Source organism: Egretta garzetta, unplaced genomic scaffold (assembly GCF_000687185.1).
Source record: "Egretta garzetta isolate BGI_Z169 unplaced genomic scaffold, ASM68718v1 scaffold159, whole genome shotgun sequence".
Taxonomy (NCBI): domain Eukaryota; kingdom Metazoa; phylum Chordata; class Aves; order Pelecaniformes; family Ardeidae; genus Egretta; species Egretta garzetta.
In genome coordinates, this window is record NW_009260762.1 from 6534 (window position 1) to 29097 (window position 22564).

The 22564-nt window shown below is 37.8% G+C and overlaps 1 protein-coding gene across 1 annotated transcript in view; it reads right to left on the reverse strand.

The window, feature by feature from the left end:
- Positions 1-22287, reverse strand: part of WASHC4 (WASH complex subunit 4) — a 28814-nt gene extending 6527 nt beyond the window's left edge. The window contains exons 1-16 of the mRNA XM_035901475.1: positions 22212-22287; positions 18369-18508; positions 17195-17248; positions 17017-17082; positions 16800-16845; positions 14385-14452; positions 11362-11444; positions 10294-10336; positions 9667-9770; positions 8917-9037; positions 7241-7364; positions 7009-7136; positions 6162-6322; positions 4158-4284; positions 2717-2842; positions 1321-1428 (exon numbers count right to left, since the gene is read on the reverse strand). Coding sequence (XP_035757368.1) covers positions 1321-1428; positions 2717-2842; positions 4158-4284; positions 6162-6322; positions 7009-7136; positions 7241-7364; positions 8917-9037; positions 9667-9770; positions 10294-10336; positions 11362-11444; positions 14385-14452; positions 16800-16845; positions 17017-17082; positions 17195-17248; positions 18369-18508; positions 22212-22287 — 1575 coding nt within the window. The remainder of the gene's footprint in view (positions 1-1320; positions 1429-2716; positions 2843-4157; positions 4285-6161; positions 6323-7008; positions 7137-7240; positions 7365-8916; positions 9038-9666; positions 9771-10293; positions 10337-11361; positions 11445-14384; positions 14453-16799; positions 16846-17016; positions 17083-17194; positions 17249-18368; positions 18509-22211) is intronic.
- Between the last annotated feature and the right edge of the window lie 277 nt (positions 22288-22564).

Here is a 22564-nt window from a genome sequence, read left to right on the forward strand (position 1 = left end):
TAACCTTCTGTGCTAAAGCTATGTTAGGTATATATATGCCTTAGTCCTTACAACACTTTGTTTCTAAGTGGAGCAGACAAAAAAAGATTAGCACTGATGAATTCTTCTATTTACCAGCATTTGCATCTTACATCTTTTCTGAAAAGTAGTCAAAATACCCAGAATTGTTCACAGATACTCTCTCTTTGATATCCACCCAGTACACAAGTCTCAGCATATTTCTATGCATTTAAAAATAATTTGCAATGTAATTACAGGTATCATTGGAAAAAGTTATGGTATTTACCTAAATTTCATGTGAACTGTTTGTTTGAAGATACAGTTTTTCTTAGTAGCTTTGAACCTTGGAACTTTTTTGGTTCATGCTACTCCTGACACATATATATACACACACACACACATATACACATACATATCTATATATTACATATATATATATCAATCAGCTTTTTAGAAGTACAAGTTTTTGGGTATTTTGCTTATGCTAGAAAATATGGAGATGCCACATACATAAATTGAGATTACAGCCAAATTTCAAACATATCGAACTTCCAAACAATGAAAGTCTACTGTTAAAACTATAATCCATTTATATGAGCATGGTCAAAACAAGAAAAAAAAAAATTAAAAGGAAAATTTAAGAACTGCACTGATATCAGTAGCATATCTCCTCTGTAATTCTGCTACTGAATGTGATGAAAGAATTAATACATCAGAACAGGTATACTAAAATCTCATTTTCCCATTTGCCCTGAATTCAGAAATTCAAGATTTGATAAGCAAAATGTGTAGTAAACTGATCTCGTTTATAGAAGGATAATATGTAGATATTACAGTGTCTCACTACCAGAAGCCATTTTACCCCACAAAGAAATAGTGAATTTATACCCGCATTAGACTCCTGTAAACCATCATGTATGAACCACTACTATTTTGCCACGCAGACAAAGATTTAAATAAATAACAGCCTGTTTGCTTAGACCTATAACAGATTGCTTTAAGAATGTGCATCAGAAAAGCAGTAAGAAAAGGTCAGTTTGTGAAAATCGCTAGAAATAAAAGCTAAAAAGAACACAAGAGGAACATGACAGATACAGCAGTTTAGAGGAAGAGAGGACCCATTCTTGGTCGAAAATAGATAGTTATCCGTGCTACACAGTTTCTAGGACAAAGCTCTGACCTACTGGAAAGCTTATATATATCTGTTGATTATGATAGAGCAATACTACAGATTTTGTAAAAGTGAGGAAATAATTTTAAATGAAGATTTTTTTAAACACTTAGCTAAGAAGACTAGTTATTAGAACTTGGATTACATACCTTGGCTACAGAAATAGAGTGAAGAGCCTGATACTGCAGATGCTGAGTGATGTGTGTCACAGAATCTGCCACAACCATACTTCTCCGGTAAAACATGTGTTCTATTGCCTAAAGTCAATCCCAGAACACAATAGTTCATGTAGTTAATGACATCATTGCCTTTAGAATTTGGCTTTATGCTGGCAGACTCATTCACACTGCAAATACAGACTCTTTCCACTTTGTAATGTACTGTTAGTAGCAGTTGCAATTAACCTTTAGGAACTGAGAAAATCAAATCATTCAGGAGCATAAAAAAGTTTCAGGACTGTAATGTATGTTCTGTTGGGTTTGGGGTCGATTTTTTTTTTTTTTTTAAATAATCCAGCTCTGTTCAACATCACTTTCTGAAGTTATCCCAAACCAGAATATTTTCTTTTTGGAGAAAGTACCCGGAGAAGTGCAAACTCCTGCACCAGGGAAGGAACAACCCCTCGCACCAATGTATACTGGGAGCCCTCCAGCTGGTAAGCAGCTTGGCAGAAAGGGACCTAGGGGTCCTAGTGGACACCAAGTTGAACATGAGCCAGCACTGTGCCCTTGCCACCAAGAAAAGTAAAGGTATATTTGGCTGCATTTGACAAAGTATTGCCAGTAGGTTGAGGGAGGTGATCCTTCCCCTCTACTCAGCACTGGCAAGGTCACACTTGGAGTGCTGGGTCCAGTTCTGGGCTCCTCAGTACAAGAGAGACATGAACATACTAGAGAGAGTCCAGGCAAGGGCCGCGAAGATAATTAAGGGACTGGAGCATCTCACGTATTAGGAAAGGCTGAGACAGCTGGGACAGTTCAGCCTGGAGGTGAAGGTTTGGGGTGGGGGAATCTTATCAACGTATATAAATACCTGAAGGAAAGATGCAAAGACGACTGAGCCAGGCTCTTTTCAGTGGTGCCCAGTGACAGAACAAGTGGCAACGGGCACAAAATAAAACACAGGAGTTGCCCTCTGAACACCAGGAAATGTTTTCTTACTGTGAGGGTGACAAAGTACTGGCACAGACTGATTGCCCAGGGAGGTTGTGGAGTCTCCATCCTTGGACATATTCAAAAGCCATCTGGACATGGTCCTGAGCAATTGGCTCTAGGTGGCCATGCTTGAGCAGGGGGAGGTTGGACCAGATGACCTCCAGAGGTCCCTTCAAACCTCAATCATTCTATGATACCAACTACGGAAGGTGGTTAGAAGTTAAATAAATCAGCTCTAGCCTCCCAAATCTCCTGTTCTCTAACCGAACCCAGTCTTGAACAAGAAGCCACGCAAAACTCAGTTGTAGGGTTTGGGTTTTTGGTGGTTTTTTGGGGGGGTGAGGGGGTGGTGTTTAATATATATTTCATCAGTTTTCATCCAGTAACCTACCTTCAGAAGTTCTACAAGTCTGCATAGAGCTTTCACCGAGGTTTTGGTCATAGGTTTTTGCATTGACATGTAGAGATTCATTGTAGTTTTAATGATGGTGCTAAGACTGTATGCATAAAGAAAACCCTAAAAATAAAATGAGTAAAGGGGGAGAAAAAGAAAAAAATTCACAACGTAGCAATTAATCAAGTCCTCTCTTTTTTTCTTTCATACATGACAGAACTATCTTTTACCTCTTCACACTAGAGAACCTATCACTCCACCTAATAAGCAAGCCTGAGATCCCAAAGCTGAATGAGACCCTTTTGTTGGGCAGACACAATGAAACTGCCTACAAGTCATTAAATCACCTCTTCCAGAGGCATTCAAATCCAACATAGGTCAGTGAATTAATTGCATAGCCTCAAAAGTCCAATAATTTCAGACCTATTGTAAACCAACCCACAAAAAAACTCCCATCCCCCCAAAAAACAGCCTATCACAGAAAAAAACCTAAAACTTCCAGATTTCATGGAATAAATACTCTCAGTGTATTTACACAGTTCTACACTGCCTAAGCAGAACCGTCCATCCCACAGTAAAAAAAGCAATCAATTCTAAATCAATGTATGTTGATTACATACAGAGTGACAAAAATGTTATTCAATTTATTTCAAAGGAAAAGTAGTAACAACAACAAAAAAAAGAGACCAGGAAAAGACAGCCAGTGGTCTAGGAACCTCAATTTGCGACAGAGCAAAATTTACTTAAGTTCACTGCAAATAATTCAAATATAAAACCCACAGATCCTAGAACATCTATGTGTCTAGATATAGAAGACTCAGGACCATGCTTCTATCACACACCTACTCTCATCAGATTTCTGTCAGGCAGATAGATAAATATCAAAACTAGCAAAAAATAAATTCAGAAATAAGATACATCTTACATTAAGACTACATGCTGTTAGTAGGCCAAAAGAAAACCAGCTGCCTCGGAACGTAGTAAGATTCTTGCAAAGTACCATCACTAGGCAAAGCACAATGAAACAACACAAGACCTTTACTGGAAGTATGTACTGTGCTAGATAAATCTCAATTAAGACACTGGTTCAGTCCAACTTATGTACCTCATGACTGACTCAAAAGGAAAAAAAGCACAAAACCTTTACTACAGAGGAAATGAAGCTTTCTTGATTTCCTAAGAGAAAAACTGAAAATTTTAGCCACTGAATATTTTAATCAGATTTGCTTCCCCCACATGCCTTATGGAAGTACCTTTTATAGATTTACAATTTACTTAAAGGAGCACCTACTGGACATTTAAAGTTTTAGAAGAATTCCCACGTTGTAAAATAACACACTTATGATCACAGAATGTCTGTGATTTCTTTTTTACGTTCAACAACTTGTCAGCACTAAAATGTCAGTTTGCCTCACCAATACATTAAAAGACTGCACACCTGGATGAAGACATTGCAGCGGTTAGAAAGATCTTCTGCAAACCTATCCACACGTTTCTCCTTTGACAAGATAGACTCCATTTTTGTCATCCACGAGCTCACAAAAACATAGTATGACTGCATATCTCTGGAGAAACAAACAAACAAACAATGTTGCTTACTTCAAATAGGAAGAGTATGAGGATTTTCTTCTCTTTCCAAAGCTTAAATTCTTCCAAAGGAAATACGTTAAATCTTCAGTCCCCAGAGTAATAACTCTCCATTCCCAAAAGTATCAGAACCTCATACTCATTTACATTTTAATTCTGTATTGGTAAGGATTAGTCTGCCAATTTTATCTGTACAAACATACTCCAGAGTCAGAATCATCTATCTATCAAGAGAACAAAAGGCCCTCTTAGCAGTACATATACTACACTTCTTTAAATTAAAACAGTAAATAAAACTGCTAGAAAATGCTTTTAAATACTAGACAAAAAAAGTCCTACACATTTTTTTCCTCCAAGTTGGGGTTTTTTATAGGTATAAAAAAAAAAAAAAAACCCAAAAAAAACCAACCCCAAAACACAAACCCAACCTTGTCATTACATCAATGACAAACTAGGCTGCTCTTAAATAACAATTCTCCAGAAGCTAATCTGGTTGAATTACTCTAGTGGTAATTAAATGTTTAAGTAGAGTTCACTTTTAAAACTTCTGTTTACTCCATGCTACAGAATTGTGACACTGCAATACTACTGATTATAGCCTTTATAGCAGAAATGTATTCAGGTCATTGATTATGACATAAAAAATTACACTTTAAAGAATACTCAATATTTAAGGCAACAGTCCAATCACCAAAGGCAATGCAAGACCTCGTAAAAAGGCAAAAAAAAGAGTTATGGGCAAAATTCGAATCAGCAGATGTAAAATCTGCATCATATCACAATAGCTGCAAAACATCTGTGAATACCCAGATCTTTTTTCAACCTTTTCTTAATCTCAAGAGCTACAGACATGACTTGCACCACTGCCCAAGAACTAAAGCAAAGCAGCAGTGCAGTTATGCTCCATGCAGGAATTAAAGCCCAGGAAAGAATTCAGTCAGAGCTCTTGACTCTTCCTGTGGATGTAGGACGTATCCAGGTAGAGATGGATTGAAACAGAAAACAGGGCAGTAGTGAGAATAATCTGCCAGAGGATCACGTAGACGTGGAGTTGCTTTTCCCTCCTCCCCTCCAACCCAGTTGTGCCAGCTTGCACACAGGACTGGAAGACAACCTGCAAAATGTAAGTTTTCACTTCTGTTCCACAGACCCCATCTTCCACCTTCTTATTTTGGTCTGCAACATAAGCAGAAACCTTAGTCCTGCTATCTCCCTATGCAGCGCAGCGCATTTGTTCATAAGGCTGACAACTAAAAAAAAAAATTCCAACTCATCTTTAAATGTATTTTAGAAAGCACCCAGAGAAGGAAGTGACTTGCAAACTACATGCAGAGCACAAAAGAGAACCCTTTTCAAATACAGATAATTTCAAAGACTGTTAAACAAGCAATTAAAACAGTCATAAAGAAAGAAATGCTTGCAAAGAAAGTATCATCACTGAGTAGAGAAAAAACCCTCTATAAGCCTATTAGCAACTTACCTCCATAAACACACAGAAAACAGACAGCCCTAACAGAAAACAGAGCAGCTCAGGTTACTAGACACTAGTTTAAAAAAAAGGAAGGTCAAAGTACAGAAGTAGAAATAACTGAAACAATCGCATATTTAGAACTGCCAGGAACTTTGTTATTTTGGTGACATATTATATATTTTTCTGAAAGCATGACATGAAAAAAGCTTTGTTTCGACCAACACTTTTTCAGCACTAACACATGTGTATTGCTGCAGTGAAATAGAAGAATTGTTCAACACCACCGAGCAACACTACACAACATGCTAGCACACTGAATGAAGAAACCCATGTGCTGTTTCTGTTTGCCAAACGTCACCATGAAGCAGTATGTAGGAAGCATACTTGGTAAGTGACTGTGCCCGCTGCTGTAGAAAGTTCTCCCTTTGCGTTTTAACTGTATGAGTACTTTTCTTGTCCAGAAGTTTGGCAGCAGCTGGTATCTTCTGAATCAGAAAGTTGTCAGCAAACCAGATAATGTTAGCAGTTAATGTGATGGCTGGTACCTGGAGGAAAAAAAAGGGGAAAAATAATACATGCAGCAATAAACATAAGTAACCACAACAAATACTATGCCACCACGTGTGGTTTTTACGCCTCTTTTGAACAATAACACATTAATTCAGTTTATTTCTGCATAACTAGTTTCTAAAGTATTACATTCACATCAAAAAAGGTTTCTCCCCTAAAAGCCTACTAAGGACACCACAGGCAAAGTTACTACCACTCTCAGTGATTCTAAACAGTATTAGAGAATTTAATAATTTCTTAATGCCACCTGATACGAAAAAGCACCAGTCACCTTTGACTTAGAGGTCTTTCAAGATACGTGTTTATAGCCAAGGACAAAACCCAAAGCATGTATTCAGTCTCACAACACACGTAACTCAAACAATTTTTAGTCCTCAGTGTGATGTTAAGCTTAAGAAACATTTTAATGGTAATTTCAAGTTATTTTACCTTGCTGCTAAGTGAACGGACAGGTTTTTGGGGCATCTTTAAAATAAATTGGGGGAAGGGGGGGATCAAAAAAGGAGAAAAGTCTTAATTCTGCTTCCTGACTTGTTTTGGTAAATTGTGTGTTTTGTTTTCCCAAGTCTTTGCTATGCCATACAACTAAGAAAATTACCTACTTCATTACTGAAGACATTTTTTCCCCTCTAAATTATTGACAAAAGAAGAAAGTATTCACCTTTTTACAGACATCCAACAACGACTTGTAAAATTTCTTGTCTATGGTCCGAAAAATCTGAAAATGCAGTACAAAGAGGCCACAGATGCCCACATATTTATCTCTCTGGTCAATTTCTGAAGGCTCGCCTGCACAAATACACAAAAAAATCCTTTTCTTAAGTCTACTGCCAGACAAATAATACAATTTTAGAGACAGTGCAGCTGGCAGGAGAATCATGAGCTTGCATTACCAAGTTTGGCTTCAACATTTGCGAAAGTTGTGCGGAGAGTATAAGCAAATTCTTCAGCAAAGGTGTTGTTCTTTGACACTGACACTCCACCATTTACAGAATCAAATTGTTGCTCTATGCAGGCCTGAGCAAAAAGGAAAAAAAAAAAAAAAAAGCATAATGATAATGCCATTTTGAACCCTAAAAGAATACTGATTTTGCAAGAGAAGAATACTGCAAGAGAACATTAATTTATGTTGTACAGCATGAACCTGAAGTTAGTTTTGACTTCACAACATACAGATTTTTTTTTTTAAGTATACTTAAATTATTTAGTATAGCAGAAAACATTAAAAACCTCTCTTATACCTAGCACTAAAAAAACCCCATTTTATTTACTTAACATTTCTGTTAAGGGGCATTTTTAAAGAAACCACACGATGTGCTAGCAATAAGAAACTAGATGCATACTTGCATTATTACATTGTGTTACTAACTGTTCATTAACTAAACAAAATTATCATGCAAGTTGCTTGTTGGACGTGGTTCATGAACTTGTAGCATAAAACCCCCACACCACTGTTGGCTGTTTGAAAAAAACAAACGACCCAAACCCACACAATAGAAAAAAAAAAAAAAAAAACACAAAAACAAAAACCAAGAGACAGACACGAGATTTTCTAAAGATATTAGAATATTAGAAAAGTCTTTAATGGAGATAATATTTTTCATGTATTTTTGTTAGGAAGGGGCATTGGCAGGACAGGAGGGGAAACATTCTATGATTCTATATCCTGAATGAATACCAGACAAGCCCAACCAATGTCTCACACGTACAATGAAGTCTTTGTATTAATGCAATATTAGAGAAATACAGATGAAAAATGGATAGCTGGTAGCAATGTCCTTTGAAAGGATAAGCCAAGTTGTGTTTATTTATATACAATTTCCCTTTTGGAGGCTTTTACAGAACAAAACCTTCTTCCCTATGCCTTTCAAGACATAACAGTAAGAACTGAGCAACAGTCCTGTTCAACTGACTCTGCTGTGACTAGATTCAGCAACACTGTCCTCTACCCACCATGCCACACCACCCAATTTCAGTCTCTCAAATACACCCTTTTCTAAGAAAAAGATGGCTTCTTGTATGAACACATTTAAATTGACTCTTTTGAAAAAGTAATAATCCTTCCCATCCACCTGTACACTTGCATGTTTCAGGGGTATACACCACTGAAATGGTACCCCATGACAGCTACCGGTCTCATATGCTAGGAATGAGACAAAAATATGTAACAAGACGTCACACTTAACATTTTCAGGATGACTGAGGAGACTTAAATAAAGCGGACCTATACTATGTAGGTCTGACCACTGTTAAGATTTCTGGTGAAAAACAGACTCCCTGATAATACACAGGCTTAATGCCAAGTTGCCTGCATTTCTTTAATTCTGTAAAACAGTAAGCGTTAATTGTTACCATTCAAAGCCTGGCACAGTTCAAGCCAGCACATGAGAAGAGCAAGGAAGGATCTTAAATAGAGCCTTTTTTTCCCATGCACAGATGCAAGAGCCAAATTCACACATCACTGTATCCGGAACAAAGCAAAACAAAAACAAACAAACCATTCTAAAAAAGAGTGTTGCTTTAATGTAATAGTTTCCCCTATCATACTGAGGAACATTCATTTCATTACCTGAAATATCATTCCATCAAATAACTGGCATTCCAGTTTTAAGAGCAGCTTTTCAAATGGCTTCAGTTTATCTTCTGGAATCCCAAACTTAGAGGGGTTGTGATGGACAGATTTTAGCAGCCTGGAAGGAGGAGGTGTGGAACACATACATATGACACAATTAAAACACGCTAACAGTTTTATCATATCCTGTACTATTTTGATAATAGATTTTAACTGCCCACATCTGTGCCCAGCAGCAACTCCAAAATTAAAAAAAAACCAAAACCCACTAGATCTGTATAAGCCATTTGCATTTTAGTAACTCCCATTTATTCAGGTTCTCAATGAAACAGTCGTTATCCTACTAATGTAATTACCTTTGTAATTGTTGACTCTTCAGCTTTTACTTAAGACTGTGTTCTTAATTAAATCTCTATGCCCACCCCCGTGCTGAATATGGATAGTCTTAGATCAGTTATGTGCAAAACTAGATTTCTTATTGAATAGATTTTAAACGCCATAAACCATAACTGTTTGTCAAGATGCTTACCATGTATGGTATAGGTAACATACAGCACTTGAAAGAACTTACTGGTGCTGTTAGAAGGACAAAGTGTGAGCTCAGCCCTACCCTTCAATGAGGTTTCTGGAAAACTCTCAGGGCTACCAAAATCCATGTTCCCACGCTGACTTTCTTGGAACAAAGACATACATACATGCTTTTATCTTTATGTTGTGGGAGAATGTTTCACACCTTCAGAGACACACCTCTTATACATGGTCCAGTGATCTTTCAGAGTGGCGTGATTGTCAATTATTTCATCGAGAGTGATTAAGACTGTGAGCAACTCTCCCAGATGCTCGTACATTGCCTATTTAAAACAAAAAGAAAAGGACTGTAGTTACTGAAAAGTTTATTAGTGCCATGTTTCAAAAGTAAAGTTTCAGTTCCTTTCAATACATTATCAGCCAACAAAACATCAGCTAGAGTGTTAAATTGGAGATTTCTTGGTTTGGTAGCTTAAAGATTTAGTATTTCTTGTAGTGACACAAGGAACATTAGTTTGTGTACAAGCACAGCTTTAAATTCACTGATCTAATTTGACAGTGAAGGTAGGATTTTCAAAATCATCTACACACAGAAGCACATATTGCACACAATAAGGGAGCACGCAAACACTTTGCAGCTAAGAAAGCTAGACTATGACAGACATGGAGACAGCAGCCCTTTCCACATAAAGGGCAGAAAAAACTGATTAACAAAACAAAACCTTTCAAGGAGATTCCATATTGAGAGCTGTACTTGAAATTCAGTTTCTAGCTGCTTTTCTCAGGATTAATGATCGAGACATACATATATTTACATAAGCAAAAGAGGCTCTAAGTCATTCCCACCTGAAAATGAACTCCAGATGTCTCTATAATTTTAGGTGCATTCCTGTAAATAAAAGAAATATTTAATGCCTTTTTCATCCTTAGAACAGTTAGATCAATTCTGTATCACAGTATGTTCTTTGTTTCGGGGTACATTTTTCTGCATTAACATAGTAACTTCAGAAAACAAAAGAATTCTCAAAATCTGCTTAGAAGTATACACACTATGAGGAATCTGTGTGCTATGATCAAATTTAATATTGCATTTTTAAGTGTACAGCATGCGGCTAGTTCCAATGACTGACTGCATTCACTGCACATATATATCAGCAATTCCCAAGTCAGTTATGCTAAAAGCAAGGAGCCTTGATACATACAGTCTTGTAGCCCAACAGTACAAAATCACTTCACATGTTTCATCAAGCCATGTCCAAACTACACATCCAGCCTTGTTCACTCGGCATCATACAGAAAGTCTACCTTGTTGTAAGACAACAAATAGAACTGAGAAGAATGATGCTATCCTGTCTAGAGGGGGGGAATCAAGAGCCCTGCAGTTATATTCAGAGCTAAACCAAACAATTCTATTCAGAACTAAACTCTCCTCCAAGTTTTCAGAGGAGCCAAACCTAACAGCTGTTTCTAAGCTTAACTTCAGGTGTTCAAAACAGGTTTGTTCTGTGACGAATATATACCAGAACTGACATATTTAAAACATTAAGACTGTGAAAGTGATCTGATTTTTAAGCTTCTGAAGCTCATTGTATCAGTCAACAGAAGGAACCTCTCAAACAGAGCAAGGATGAAAGAGTAATAAGACAATCTCTTAACCATAAAGACTAAGTGCCTCTGAAGCATCAATTCTATAAAAAAAAAATCTTGCATCTCATTATACAAAAGCACTGCCTTTTCTGAAAATACAATAAATCCAACTTTCATAATGGCTTATGAAGCCCAAACTTGCACAGCAAAGCACTCTCCGTATCTCTAGACAACAATGTTCCAAAAATGACCATGCCTTAAGCAGAACATTCATTTTTTATACATTTAACTACATAAAAACAATACAGCATTTTAGGGAATAATTACTTGTTGCTGGTATAGAGAACAGCCAACTGATGCACTACATTCACCACCACTTCATAACATCGGGTAACAAAGCAAGACAGCTCCTGAAATACAAGAAAATAAAATGCATATATGTATTGACCCTCCTCTTACACAAATTGTCATTACTTCCAAAACACTGAACATAAACCATTGAATTTGCAGTCCAAGCTCCAACTACATTCCTAATCCAAGTCAGTGGACAGACCTAAAGCAGGATGGAAAATATCATCCTAGTAACTAATAGCTCAAAAAAAGGATCTAGGACTAAGCTAAGAAGTTACTGAACACAAGCTCCCAGTATAAATTGGACTATTAAGGGACCAACAGGCACTTTGGACACAAAGAAAAGCATAATAAGGAAAACAGAAATTATTTTGCACTTGCATATGGCTTTGAAAATCTAGATAAGACAATACCAGAACTGATACCCAGGGCTACTTTTTAAAAAGGATATTGACTCTTTAAAGAAGACACAGAAAAGAGTCACCATAAGGAGTTCAGTGTGCTTTAAATATCTTGCTCTAAAAGTTTTCAAGAGTTCAATTTATCAAAGACAGCGAGAAGTGACTTGACAACAGTGCCCAAGTACCTTCAGAGAGAATATCCCTGATGAATCTAGTGAGCAAAGGCTGTGCATTTTCCAAGAGTCACGCTCTGGGAGCTGGTGATAGCTGAATTCAAATTAGAAATTAGCACAGAAGCCTGTACATACTGTAAGAGTGATTAACTACAGAAAACTGCTTTCAAGAAAACAAGACAATGTCTTTGAGAGGTATGTTTGACTACAGCAGAACTTGAGCTCAGTTACACAGTACAAAATCAGTAAGAGGTCGGTTCTGACCATGTAAATTATGATCTTGGTTTATATGATGGATTTTAAGAAGGCATTCCTTGAGCAATAGGGTAAATGAAACCGAGTTTCCCTTAACTGCAGTAATATTTGCTCATTCATGCACCCTATAATCCCATCAGGGAAAAGTCATCATGCGATGAGTCCAGCCAGTCAGTACACAGATGGCTTCACAGCAGACAGCCCACACTGGCTAACCAGCCAGCCTGCTGCTCCTGCCAGAAGACTGGCTAACAGCTGAATTCTGTCTTCCTCTCCATCAAAAATAGATCTTATTTGGGCTTCTGCCTTCTATTAGTCACCAGTTTTCACAAAACATAAAAGTGTCTTTACTTCTTATACTTGTAATGCTCTACCAAATGCAGCTGAAACAAACCCAACAGATTCCAGAGGAATGGATTAATAGACAGTTGAGATCATGTTTCCTGGGGAACGGGCACAAGCTGCAACTTCAGAACTTCCAGGAAACAGTCCAATTTAACAGCACATGCATATTAACAGCTGCATAACACGGACGAGATTATCACTTTATCCAAGTTCTTCAAATACACTGTCTTCTACAGGATCAAGAGTACCTAACTAGTTTTTCACAGCACTGTTTTGGTAATGGTAAAAAAGAAAAAAAAGTTTTGGCATAGCAAATTTTTTGTCATCTTCATTCATATTTTCACACCGCCCTTGGAGATATGCATAAAACATTGACCAGAACAGCATTTCCCAGTCTATGGATATACACTATTACCGAGTGGATTTAGGGGAACACAACAGTTGAAAAAGAACAAACCCAGTAAGAAAAAGTTTTCCTAATAGCTTTACCCAAAGCAACACACACCTGTTTGCACAGTAACCTTCCCTTTGGGGCAATATCCTACGTCTCCCTTCTCTCCTAAGTTGCTCAACAATCAGCAAGCCATCATAGCATACATGCAAAGTGGGCTCACAAGCAATACTGTTGTATTTTTGTATTTACCCTATAAATATACACATCAGCAAATACTCCATAAACAAACAGAAACTCATTCTACAGAGTGGGTTTGCAATGCATATAGATATCCCAGATAGCCAGTCACCCTGCTCTCAACTTCCACCTGGACAGAGCATCCTGATAGGGTGGGGGAGGGGGAAGAACTCTGGAAAAAACACAAGTGTAATGTAGCCCCATTTCAGAACCACTAAAAGGTCTCTCAAACATCTGCTCGGAAAGAAATAGAGAATGAAGGAAGAAACCGACAAAGCTAACAGGACAAAAAACTTGAAAAACTAGGAGCCCCCCCCAAGATATCCTAACAACTAGCTGCACTTGGGAATAGTAAAAGAGGCTGAGAAACAAATTCCTACAGCATTCCACCTATTATGACTCAGTAAGTGATTACTGCCATGCTAGTATACAGCAAGAACAGGAATTTTAACCTTTGTTAAAAGTAGAATTTGTTTAAACATTCTGGAAGCTTCCTGTATATTCTCTACTTCAACACAGATACTTCATTACAAGTAATATTGCATAAAATTAGAAACATTTTTGGGAATGGTACAGTCACTTAAGCTATACTGAAGACAAGAAAACTCCATAGTAGACTGAAACCCAAGAGCACAGGAAATCCTCAGAAGAAACACGTATCCTGTTTTCATGCAAAGGACCCTGATAACAACCAAACTGTGTAAGAAATGAGGGTTCTTCCCTGAAAGTTTGAGTGAGGCACAAGCAATTTTTTTCCAGGTACATGTTTTCTTCTATCAGCTAAAAAAAGATTTATAAACAATCCATTGCCAATGTTCAATGAAAATTAGAATTTGCTAATCAAAACCAAAAAATAGATATCTTTAACTTTACTGTCAAATGAAACAACCTCAATTTATCTTCTCTTACTTTCTTAAGTAAATTCTAATTTCTTTGAACAATGATTACACAAACTGCAATGTCTTCTCTCATTAGAATACCAGAATTTTAGACAAGTACAAAAAAAACCAAACCCAAAACAATGTGTGATATCTCAGCTGGTTGTGACAGGTCTGCAGGCAAAACATAGTAACTATCAAATCACTGCAATGCCTTTCAGCAAGATGCAAGCAGGATACTCCAGACTGTCAAATCCACTTTGCAAGTAAAATTAAGATTGTAATTGCTGTCAAAAGAAATCAAAACATACTCTACCTGCAAGAAAGAAACAAATCTTCCCATCTGTATTTGGCAATCTCCCTCCACCATGCTGGAATCTGTGGCTTCAAAGACAAACATTTGTCACAACTTTCAAAAGCCTGTGTTAGACCTGTTAAATTAACATTGAAGCTTCCCCTCCAAGCCATTTGTTTGTCATACAAGCAGAGCACACTATTACAAGAATCCTAATGGAGCCTTAAAAACTTTTAATTTTGCTTTCCTAAGCTGGACTTATTTTTGAAGTTTCTTTCTCATTAAAAATTACATTGTTTATATGTTAGATACAAAGCAGGAAAAAAAAAAGTCTCCATCACCTGAAAGAAAGAATACGAAAGATAATTCTTTAAAGGCATATATATGACGTAACTTAATATAAAAGTTTCCATTTTAAAAAGTTTGTATTAAAGAACTAGGTATTCATATTGCAAGGGACATCCTTGGTAGTTATTTACTGAACGAATATACTACATCATTAATCAGAAGAAAAAGCTGTGTAGCACACAATATCTTCAGGAAACTGATTTTCTTTTTCCTACATATCATCCTGCACAAAAGAACTGGCTCACCACCATAGCTTCAAAACATTACTTGTATGACAAAGTACATTAACAGGGTACTATGAAATACAATAATTACATCACCAATGCCAAATCGGTGCAGATGAAGCAGTTGTAATACTACCTGACAAAATACAGTCTTTCTAATGTGATGACAGCTTAATGCTCTAGTTGAGATTTTTCTATCGGACCACTCTGAGCAAAAATGGCTTACAATTTCAAGTTTACCTGCATAAGAAATGCAGGTCTTATTGCTTCACAAAATATGTTATTTTAGAGCAGTCACCAGAGACTAAAGTAGTCTCCATACTTCTGTAAGATGCAGCTCTGGGACAAGATGCTAAATATTGCATGCTTCCCCTTTACAAGTTTTATGCAACCTTTACTCTGTTTAGTGTATGTCCCAAAAACCCCAATCCAACTAACTAGTTAAAGTTCCTAGACTAGCCCTAACCACTCCAAGGACAAGATGACAAAACTGTTTCTTTATACAGAAGGAAAAAACCAGCACAGCACTTGTTTAAATTTCAACCATCCTTGAGCCAGTAACTTTGCCAGCTGTTTTAAGCAAGCTTGTTGTTATCAAAGTAGAGGCTACAAGGAGGGATATGGAAGTGGAGAACGTAATTTCTGCATCCCCACGTAACCCACAGAAGGCTGACCTCTCAGTTCCTGCCATTCTCAAGCATTCCCTGCAGAACACTCATCAGGAACAAACTGCTGCTGTAATATGTTAATCTGCAACAGTCTGATGTTTTTCATGTTAGAGACATGGAGAAGTTTTGAGGGATCCCCTAGTACCATTTTGGCAGCATATCACTTTCTTTTGAAATATTTAAAACCATGTTAAGGAAAAAAAAAACAAACAAACAAACAACCCACTACTTTTTCATGTTCCTTAACTGAACCACAACAGTCATCTTATATTGCACTTAAAAGAAGTATAAACAGCCCCTGTCTCAAAGATTTCATGTTCCCCAAATACTTCTGTCAGAGTCACGGCTCTTGAAAAGCTTTCCAAAAAAGCCCTTTTTGCTACTTTTCCCTTTCTCTCAAATTTCTGAACTAGAAAACAAAGTTAGCTGATATGTCTCTAAATCAACTCATGAATATATTCAGTCCTCAGGACCAAGATCTGTGCTTATTCCCAGACTAGAAGCCTTTGAGGTGGAAACTTAAGACCAACCCTTTGGAGGAGTTAGCAGTTTAACTCCAAGACAAAAAGCAGCTTTCACCTAAAGCAGGGTCTTACAATTTCTTAGTTGAATTGACTTAGAATCACTTACGGCCCCGTATTATGTCATGATCTAAACAGTAGTACAAGTACTATTACCTGCACTTGAAGTGCAGATGACGTTAACACACTGCAACTTCTCTTGGAACAACTATGATTGCATACATAAAGTAGGCAGGAATTGCTCCAAGTTATTTATTAATGGTTTCAGTGTTTTATTACAATTATATTACAGATTTATTGTTTACAACCAATGTAAAATCTATTCCTAATACAAAATGAGTTGGTTTAGGATGTGTTTACACGTGAAAAATAGGTTTTCAATGCCCTGCTTTTAAAAACAGCTGCTGCAGCATATAAGCTCAGGTTTCTATATGTTATACATTAAATACAACCTCAACAGCTCACACTCCCTACTTCTCACGTAAATAAGGCTGCAACAAAACTTTCTGTTAATGTAACAGATAAATCTGTTACAGAAGTCCATTATTTGGTGTTCATCAAAGATACACAGAAAGCATGTATCTGTGTTACAAAATTACACTTACTGTAGCATTTAACATAACCTGAAACAATAACATAAACCTGCAAACTTTTACAGTAAAGGGAGCTACTTACCTCCTTCTCCATAAAACAAGAGGCCATTATAAAATTTAGTTTCTGCCTAACAACAAAAGCAGAGATTTGTTTTTTAATAAATAGGACACATGTAATCACACTATAACAATTACTTAAGACATTATATTTTGTTTCTTTACTGCTAAAGAAATTTATGTATCAGCTTGCCAATCTGCAAACATTTTCATACACAGTAACAAAGGACAGCTGAATTTACCTCGTATTTTAATTTCTTGATTTCACAGCAAAGGGCAGCATACACAGTTATTACTTTGTTTAGAACCTAGACTCAAAGGGGAAAAAAACCACACAGATTACAAATAGATTCACGTTTGGAGAGCTAGGTTTTATCTAGAATAACCTTTTTTTTTTTTTTTTAAGCATAAAGCGCTTACCTTGTTTTCTGTCTTTATGAGCTCCAGTAGGGAGGACTGTTCATATGGCAAAAGCTAAAATAAATAAATAAATAAATAAATCAATAAACAAACATACCCAAACCCCACAAAACAAAAACAACAAACAGTCTACTTTAGAAAATACTGGTCAAAAATACATTTATCCAACTAGATCAGTAATCTTTTCCTCAGTTTAGTCTCACATAAGGTCAGTAATAAGAGAGTAATAATTGCACATGACTGGCAACCTACACTGCAGGAAACCTTCACTCTTCACATATACATGGAAATACCTTTCCTTTTACTCTAGGCAGAAAGGCAAATAACTAGCTATACTACATAGCATTTAAAACAATTTACTTACAGAACTTGGAAAGCAAAAGCATGGTCATTATGTTGTATATAGAAAAAACAGCTCAGGAAACCTAAAACGTGACTTAAGAATCCCAAACGCAGGAACCAGGATGCATAGTGTATATCTGCATGCAGGAACTGACATTTTGTACCAAAGTCAGCCATGATATTTATCAGTTCATATACATTCAGCACTGTGCTGGCCCTACACATAATTTATTCAAATTATTCAGACAGATGATTACTTAAGAGTGCATCTTCAGCACAGACAACTTCCATATGGTAACAAAAGCATTTTTAAACGATGTCTGCAAATTCAGTGAAGAAAAAAAAAAAAAAAAACCAGTGCTCCACAGAAGACGGAGAGCTCGTGACCAAGAAAACAGCCACCTCTGTAGGTCAGAAAATACTGTACCAAGGCCATTAAGTCAAAACACAACTATAAATACACACACAGTTCACGGTGCACTTATAAAATATTCGTGAGCTCTTCTGGAACCTCAACCCCCAGATAAAAACACCAACCCACAGGGAAGAAATTTGCTGGAATGAGGCTTCCCAACACATGAAGAACTGTAAATTCACTTAACTTCCACTAGTATCCAGAAGACTGGAAAAGAATAATATGAAAACATCTTCTCTTATGATATGCACTGATTTATCAATTACTTGATAATTAAAATAATATTGTATTGGTTTCTCAGACACAAAAGTCAAAATTTTAAAAGCACAAATGCATCAAGCTTTTATTTCTCAGGTTTTGAAGGGAAGGAGGAACTAGGAAAATGATAGTTGCAATATATATTAAATATATGAGGACCTTTAATGCAATGGGATCAAGATTGAAGTCCCAAACATCTCCAACAGAATCATCCAAAGCATCTTCAGTTCTCTTCAGCTGAGACGTATATTCCTCAAGAAATTTTCCGTAATTCTTCAACTGCACTTCGGCGTGAATTTCTGAGAATTGATAACATTTGTACAGTTTTACAAACTGTTCAGTAAACTGCAATATCAAAAATTTTATAAAAAATATTTAGTCTGTTGCTATTTAGATTCCAACACTGTATTCTTCCTTTTGCTAAGTGTCAGTTTATACTACTTTAAGAATGTCAAACATCTAAGAGGTCTGCAGAAATTTATTTTTTAAATTTACATACATTTTCAAACTAAGATCTTAACAAACCTAACAATCACATCAAGGTGCTGAACAATGAAACAACTGTAGAAATCTTAACAGGGCAGGTGATTCTACCCATCGACTGAACCAGCACGTAGGCAATTATTTCAGAACTTTGAGGCAACAGATCTAATAATTTCAGCCTGAGTAGCAGTTCTGTTAGTAGCAATCCCCCTGCTACCTCTTAGCAAGTCATTTGGGCATTACACAGGAATTTTTTGGCTTTCAATCCTTTCCCCTACTTGCAAATTCACCATCTTCAAGCAGAACTTTTCTTCTGCTTAGCACCTGGACATTGAAATGCACAGCTGTCCTGCAACTGCAACAGGCAAGTAGGTTATGATGTTCAAAAGATAACATTCAGCTGGTCAAACACCAAAAATAATGCCATTAATGAGCAAAGTAAGTCTAAAGAGAATTGGTCCACAAAGGTTTCACCCACTCTATCCTGATCCTGTCAGCGTCACCTCTGTGCCTGGGAAGATCATGGAACAGATCCTCCTAGAAGCTATGCTAAAGCACATAGAGGCCAGAGAGGTAATTCAAGATAGCCAGCATGGCTTCACCAAGGGCAAGTCCTGCCTGACGAACCTAGTGGCTTTCTATGATGGTGTGACAGCATCAGTGGACAAGGGAAAACCAACAGACGTCATCTATCTGGACTTCTGCAAAGCTTTTGACACAGTCCCCCACACATCCTTCTCTCTAAATTGGAGAGCTATGGATTTGATGGGTGGACTGTTCGGTGGATAAGGAACTGGCTGGCTGGTCGCATCCAGAGGGTAGTGGTCAATGGCTCGATGTCCAGATGGAGACCGATGATGAGTGGTGTCCCTCAGGGGTCCGTACTGGGACCAGTGCTGTTTAACGTTTTCATCAATGACTTGGACAGCGAGATCGAGTGCACCCTCAGCAAGTTTGCGGATGACACCAAGCTGAGTGGTGCGGCTGACACACCAGAAGGACGGGATGTCATCCAGAGAGACCTGGACAGGCTAGAGAGGTGGGCCTGTGTGAACCTCATGAGGTTCAACAAGGCCAAGTGCAAGGTCCTGCACCTGGGTTGGGGTAACCCCCAGTATCAATACAGACTGGCGCATGAAAGGATCGAGAGCAGCCCTACCGAGAGGGACTTGGGGGTGCTGGTGGATGAAAGGCTGGACATGAGCCGGCAATGTGCCATGGAACAGTTGGAGCGGATACAGAGGAGGGCCACAAAAATGATCCGAGGGATGGAACACCTCTGCTATGAGGACAGGCTGAGAGAGTTGGGCTTGTTCAGCCTGGAAAAAAGAAGGCTGCGGGGAGACCTGATTACAGCCTTTCAATACCTAAAGGGGGCCTATAGGAAAGAGGGGGAAAATCTTTTGAGTAGGGCCAGTTGTGACAGGACAAGGGGTAATGGTTTCAAACTAAACCAGGGTAGGTTTAGACTGGATATAAGGAAGAAATTCTTTACAATGAGGGTGGTGAAACGCTGGAACAGGTTGCCCAGAGAGGTAGGTGAGGCCCCATCCCTGGAAGCATTCAAGACCAGGTTGGATGGGGCTCTGAGCAACCTGATCTGGTTAGCGGTGTCCCTGCTCCTGCAGGGGGGTTGGACTAGATGACCTCTAGGGGTCCCTTCCAACCCAAAACATTCTATGATTCTATGATCTTTTTCTTCTCATATTGAGACACTCCCCTTTCCTCCTCCCTCCCCCCTAAATTATACACAGTTACTGATTTAGTTGCATAATCTGAACTACAGAGTGAATTATTACAGCTCAAGGCTTCTATGCTCAGTATGGAAGTACAACGCTTTTTCACGCAAAGACTGAAGTGTCTTCCCTGTAACTAGATACCAAATCTAATAGTTCGTAATTTTCTGCTATTTGTTGAAAATAGGATTATCTAAAAAAGTTAGAGAATGGTAGTCAGCTAAACAACTGAACTTTTCCTAAGCAAGAATTCAACTCTCATGTAGCTTTATATGTGCCCTTGTCACATTTCAGCAAGTGGGCTGCTCTAGAACGTTAAAAAAACCTTATATTCTTTTATCCTGCACGTTCAACCTCTTACTCATCCAGATCGCCAGTAACTGAGCCAAATGGTAGCTGATGGCTACTTGAGCGGGAGAGCACTGCTGAATCAATTACCACTTAGACATTTTTTGGAGAAAGAAAATACTTGACTGAGAGACTGCATCAGACATAAGGGGAAGAATAAATAAGGACAAATGAATAAGGAAAAGATGAGAAGGACTAGGCACGGGAAGGCTGAGACTGAGAAGGAGAAATTACTGCAGTGAAGTCCTAATTAGAAATAATTCTAAGCTACTACTTTGAGGCCAGCAGCATAAGGGCACCTGGACTGCAAAGCCTATTCAGGAAGCACGGTAAACTCTCCCACGTCAAGTGCTGCATTAGCGCCACTGGGTTCTGCCTCTGCCTGCAGCCTAGACAGTGCACAAGCGCTGCCAAAATAAGGAGACTGAATTTCACGTAAACAGGTAAGAAGCAAGTGAACAAAAAACTCTCCATCAGCAGTATGCACTCCAGACACTGTGCAGCCCTTGAGTCCCATCATCATATTATTCTATTCCAACAAATTCATCTCATCTTTCAGGTTGCTTCCAGCGCATCTTCTGGAAGCTCTGCTGCAGAAAACCAGTAAAACACTGATGGACACAGAGCCCTGCAGAACAGAGTTTAACTAGCCACTATGTCAGCTTCAGTACTTCACTGCTAGAAAATCTGGAGTATGGAGACTCATTATTATAAAGGTATGCTATGGTATTCCCCCAATTCCATCTCCTCCCTTTGCACAAAAGACAAACTAGGAGCAGAGAAACTGACAGCTATATGAGGCTTTATAGGAGGAACAGAAAAAGCTTCCAAATCATACAAGAGTAGGAAATTGGCACTGCTGTTCAAATCAATTCCCTATGAAACAGGCAGCATTTCTCAAACAAAATCTCGCAGCAGCACTCTGCTAGACTCACAAACTGTCACCTTTCCAGCAGCCAAATGATGGATCTGAGAGATAGCATAGCTCAACATAACTGATATGAAATATTTCCAAATACTTAACTATCAATAGTCATTCATTTGCCACCGTGTACTGGTCACATAAAAAAAAAAAAAAAAAAAAAAAAAAAAAAAAGAGAGACAGGCGTGAATAATTTCTCACTATTTTAGAGAGATGAGAGAGTGAAAGCTATTAGCTAGGCAGGGTTGAACTGATTAAGAAAATGACTAGGAGATGGTAGAAGCTTTCTAAGATGCAGAAAAATTTTCCTAAATAAACTGGCTCACATGGAGAAAGAAAAAGAAATCACAGAAAACAGGTATTTTTCTTCAAAGCAGCAGACATCCTTCATAAGGTATAATCTGCTTACAATAAAGTTTGATTTAGTTTCTCCTCAGGTGATAAAATGAAAGCATTACAATTGGAACAATGTGAGATCTGCTCAGCAATACAGATCCCCCAAGTTAATCTTACCTTCTTCCATAAAATCAGCAGTATCAATATTCAATGGATTTAGTGCCACAGTAGGATTAGGAAGTGCTATGTCCATAAATATCTAGGGCAGAGATGCAACAAACTAGACTTACTTAGTATCTTCTGTTCTCAGTTGAGAACATTATAACTGCTAAAGGTTAGTGGCATAGGTATAAAGTGAAAGTAGACAACAACAACAACAGTTTTTCAAGTCACAGGATTTTTCTTTGGATTTTCTGTAGGAGAACGTTGTGTGCTGTTCTCAACGGAAGATCAGCCTGTTTGTTCACCATCAAGACGGTGGCAATGGAACATGTTATGTCATGTGAAGTTCTCCCAGCTGCCCTTCATGT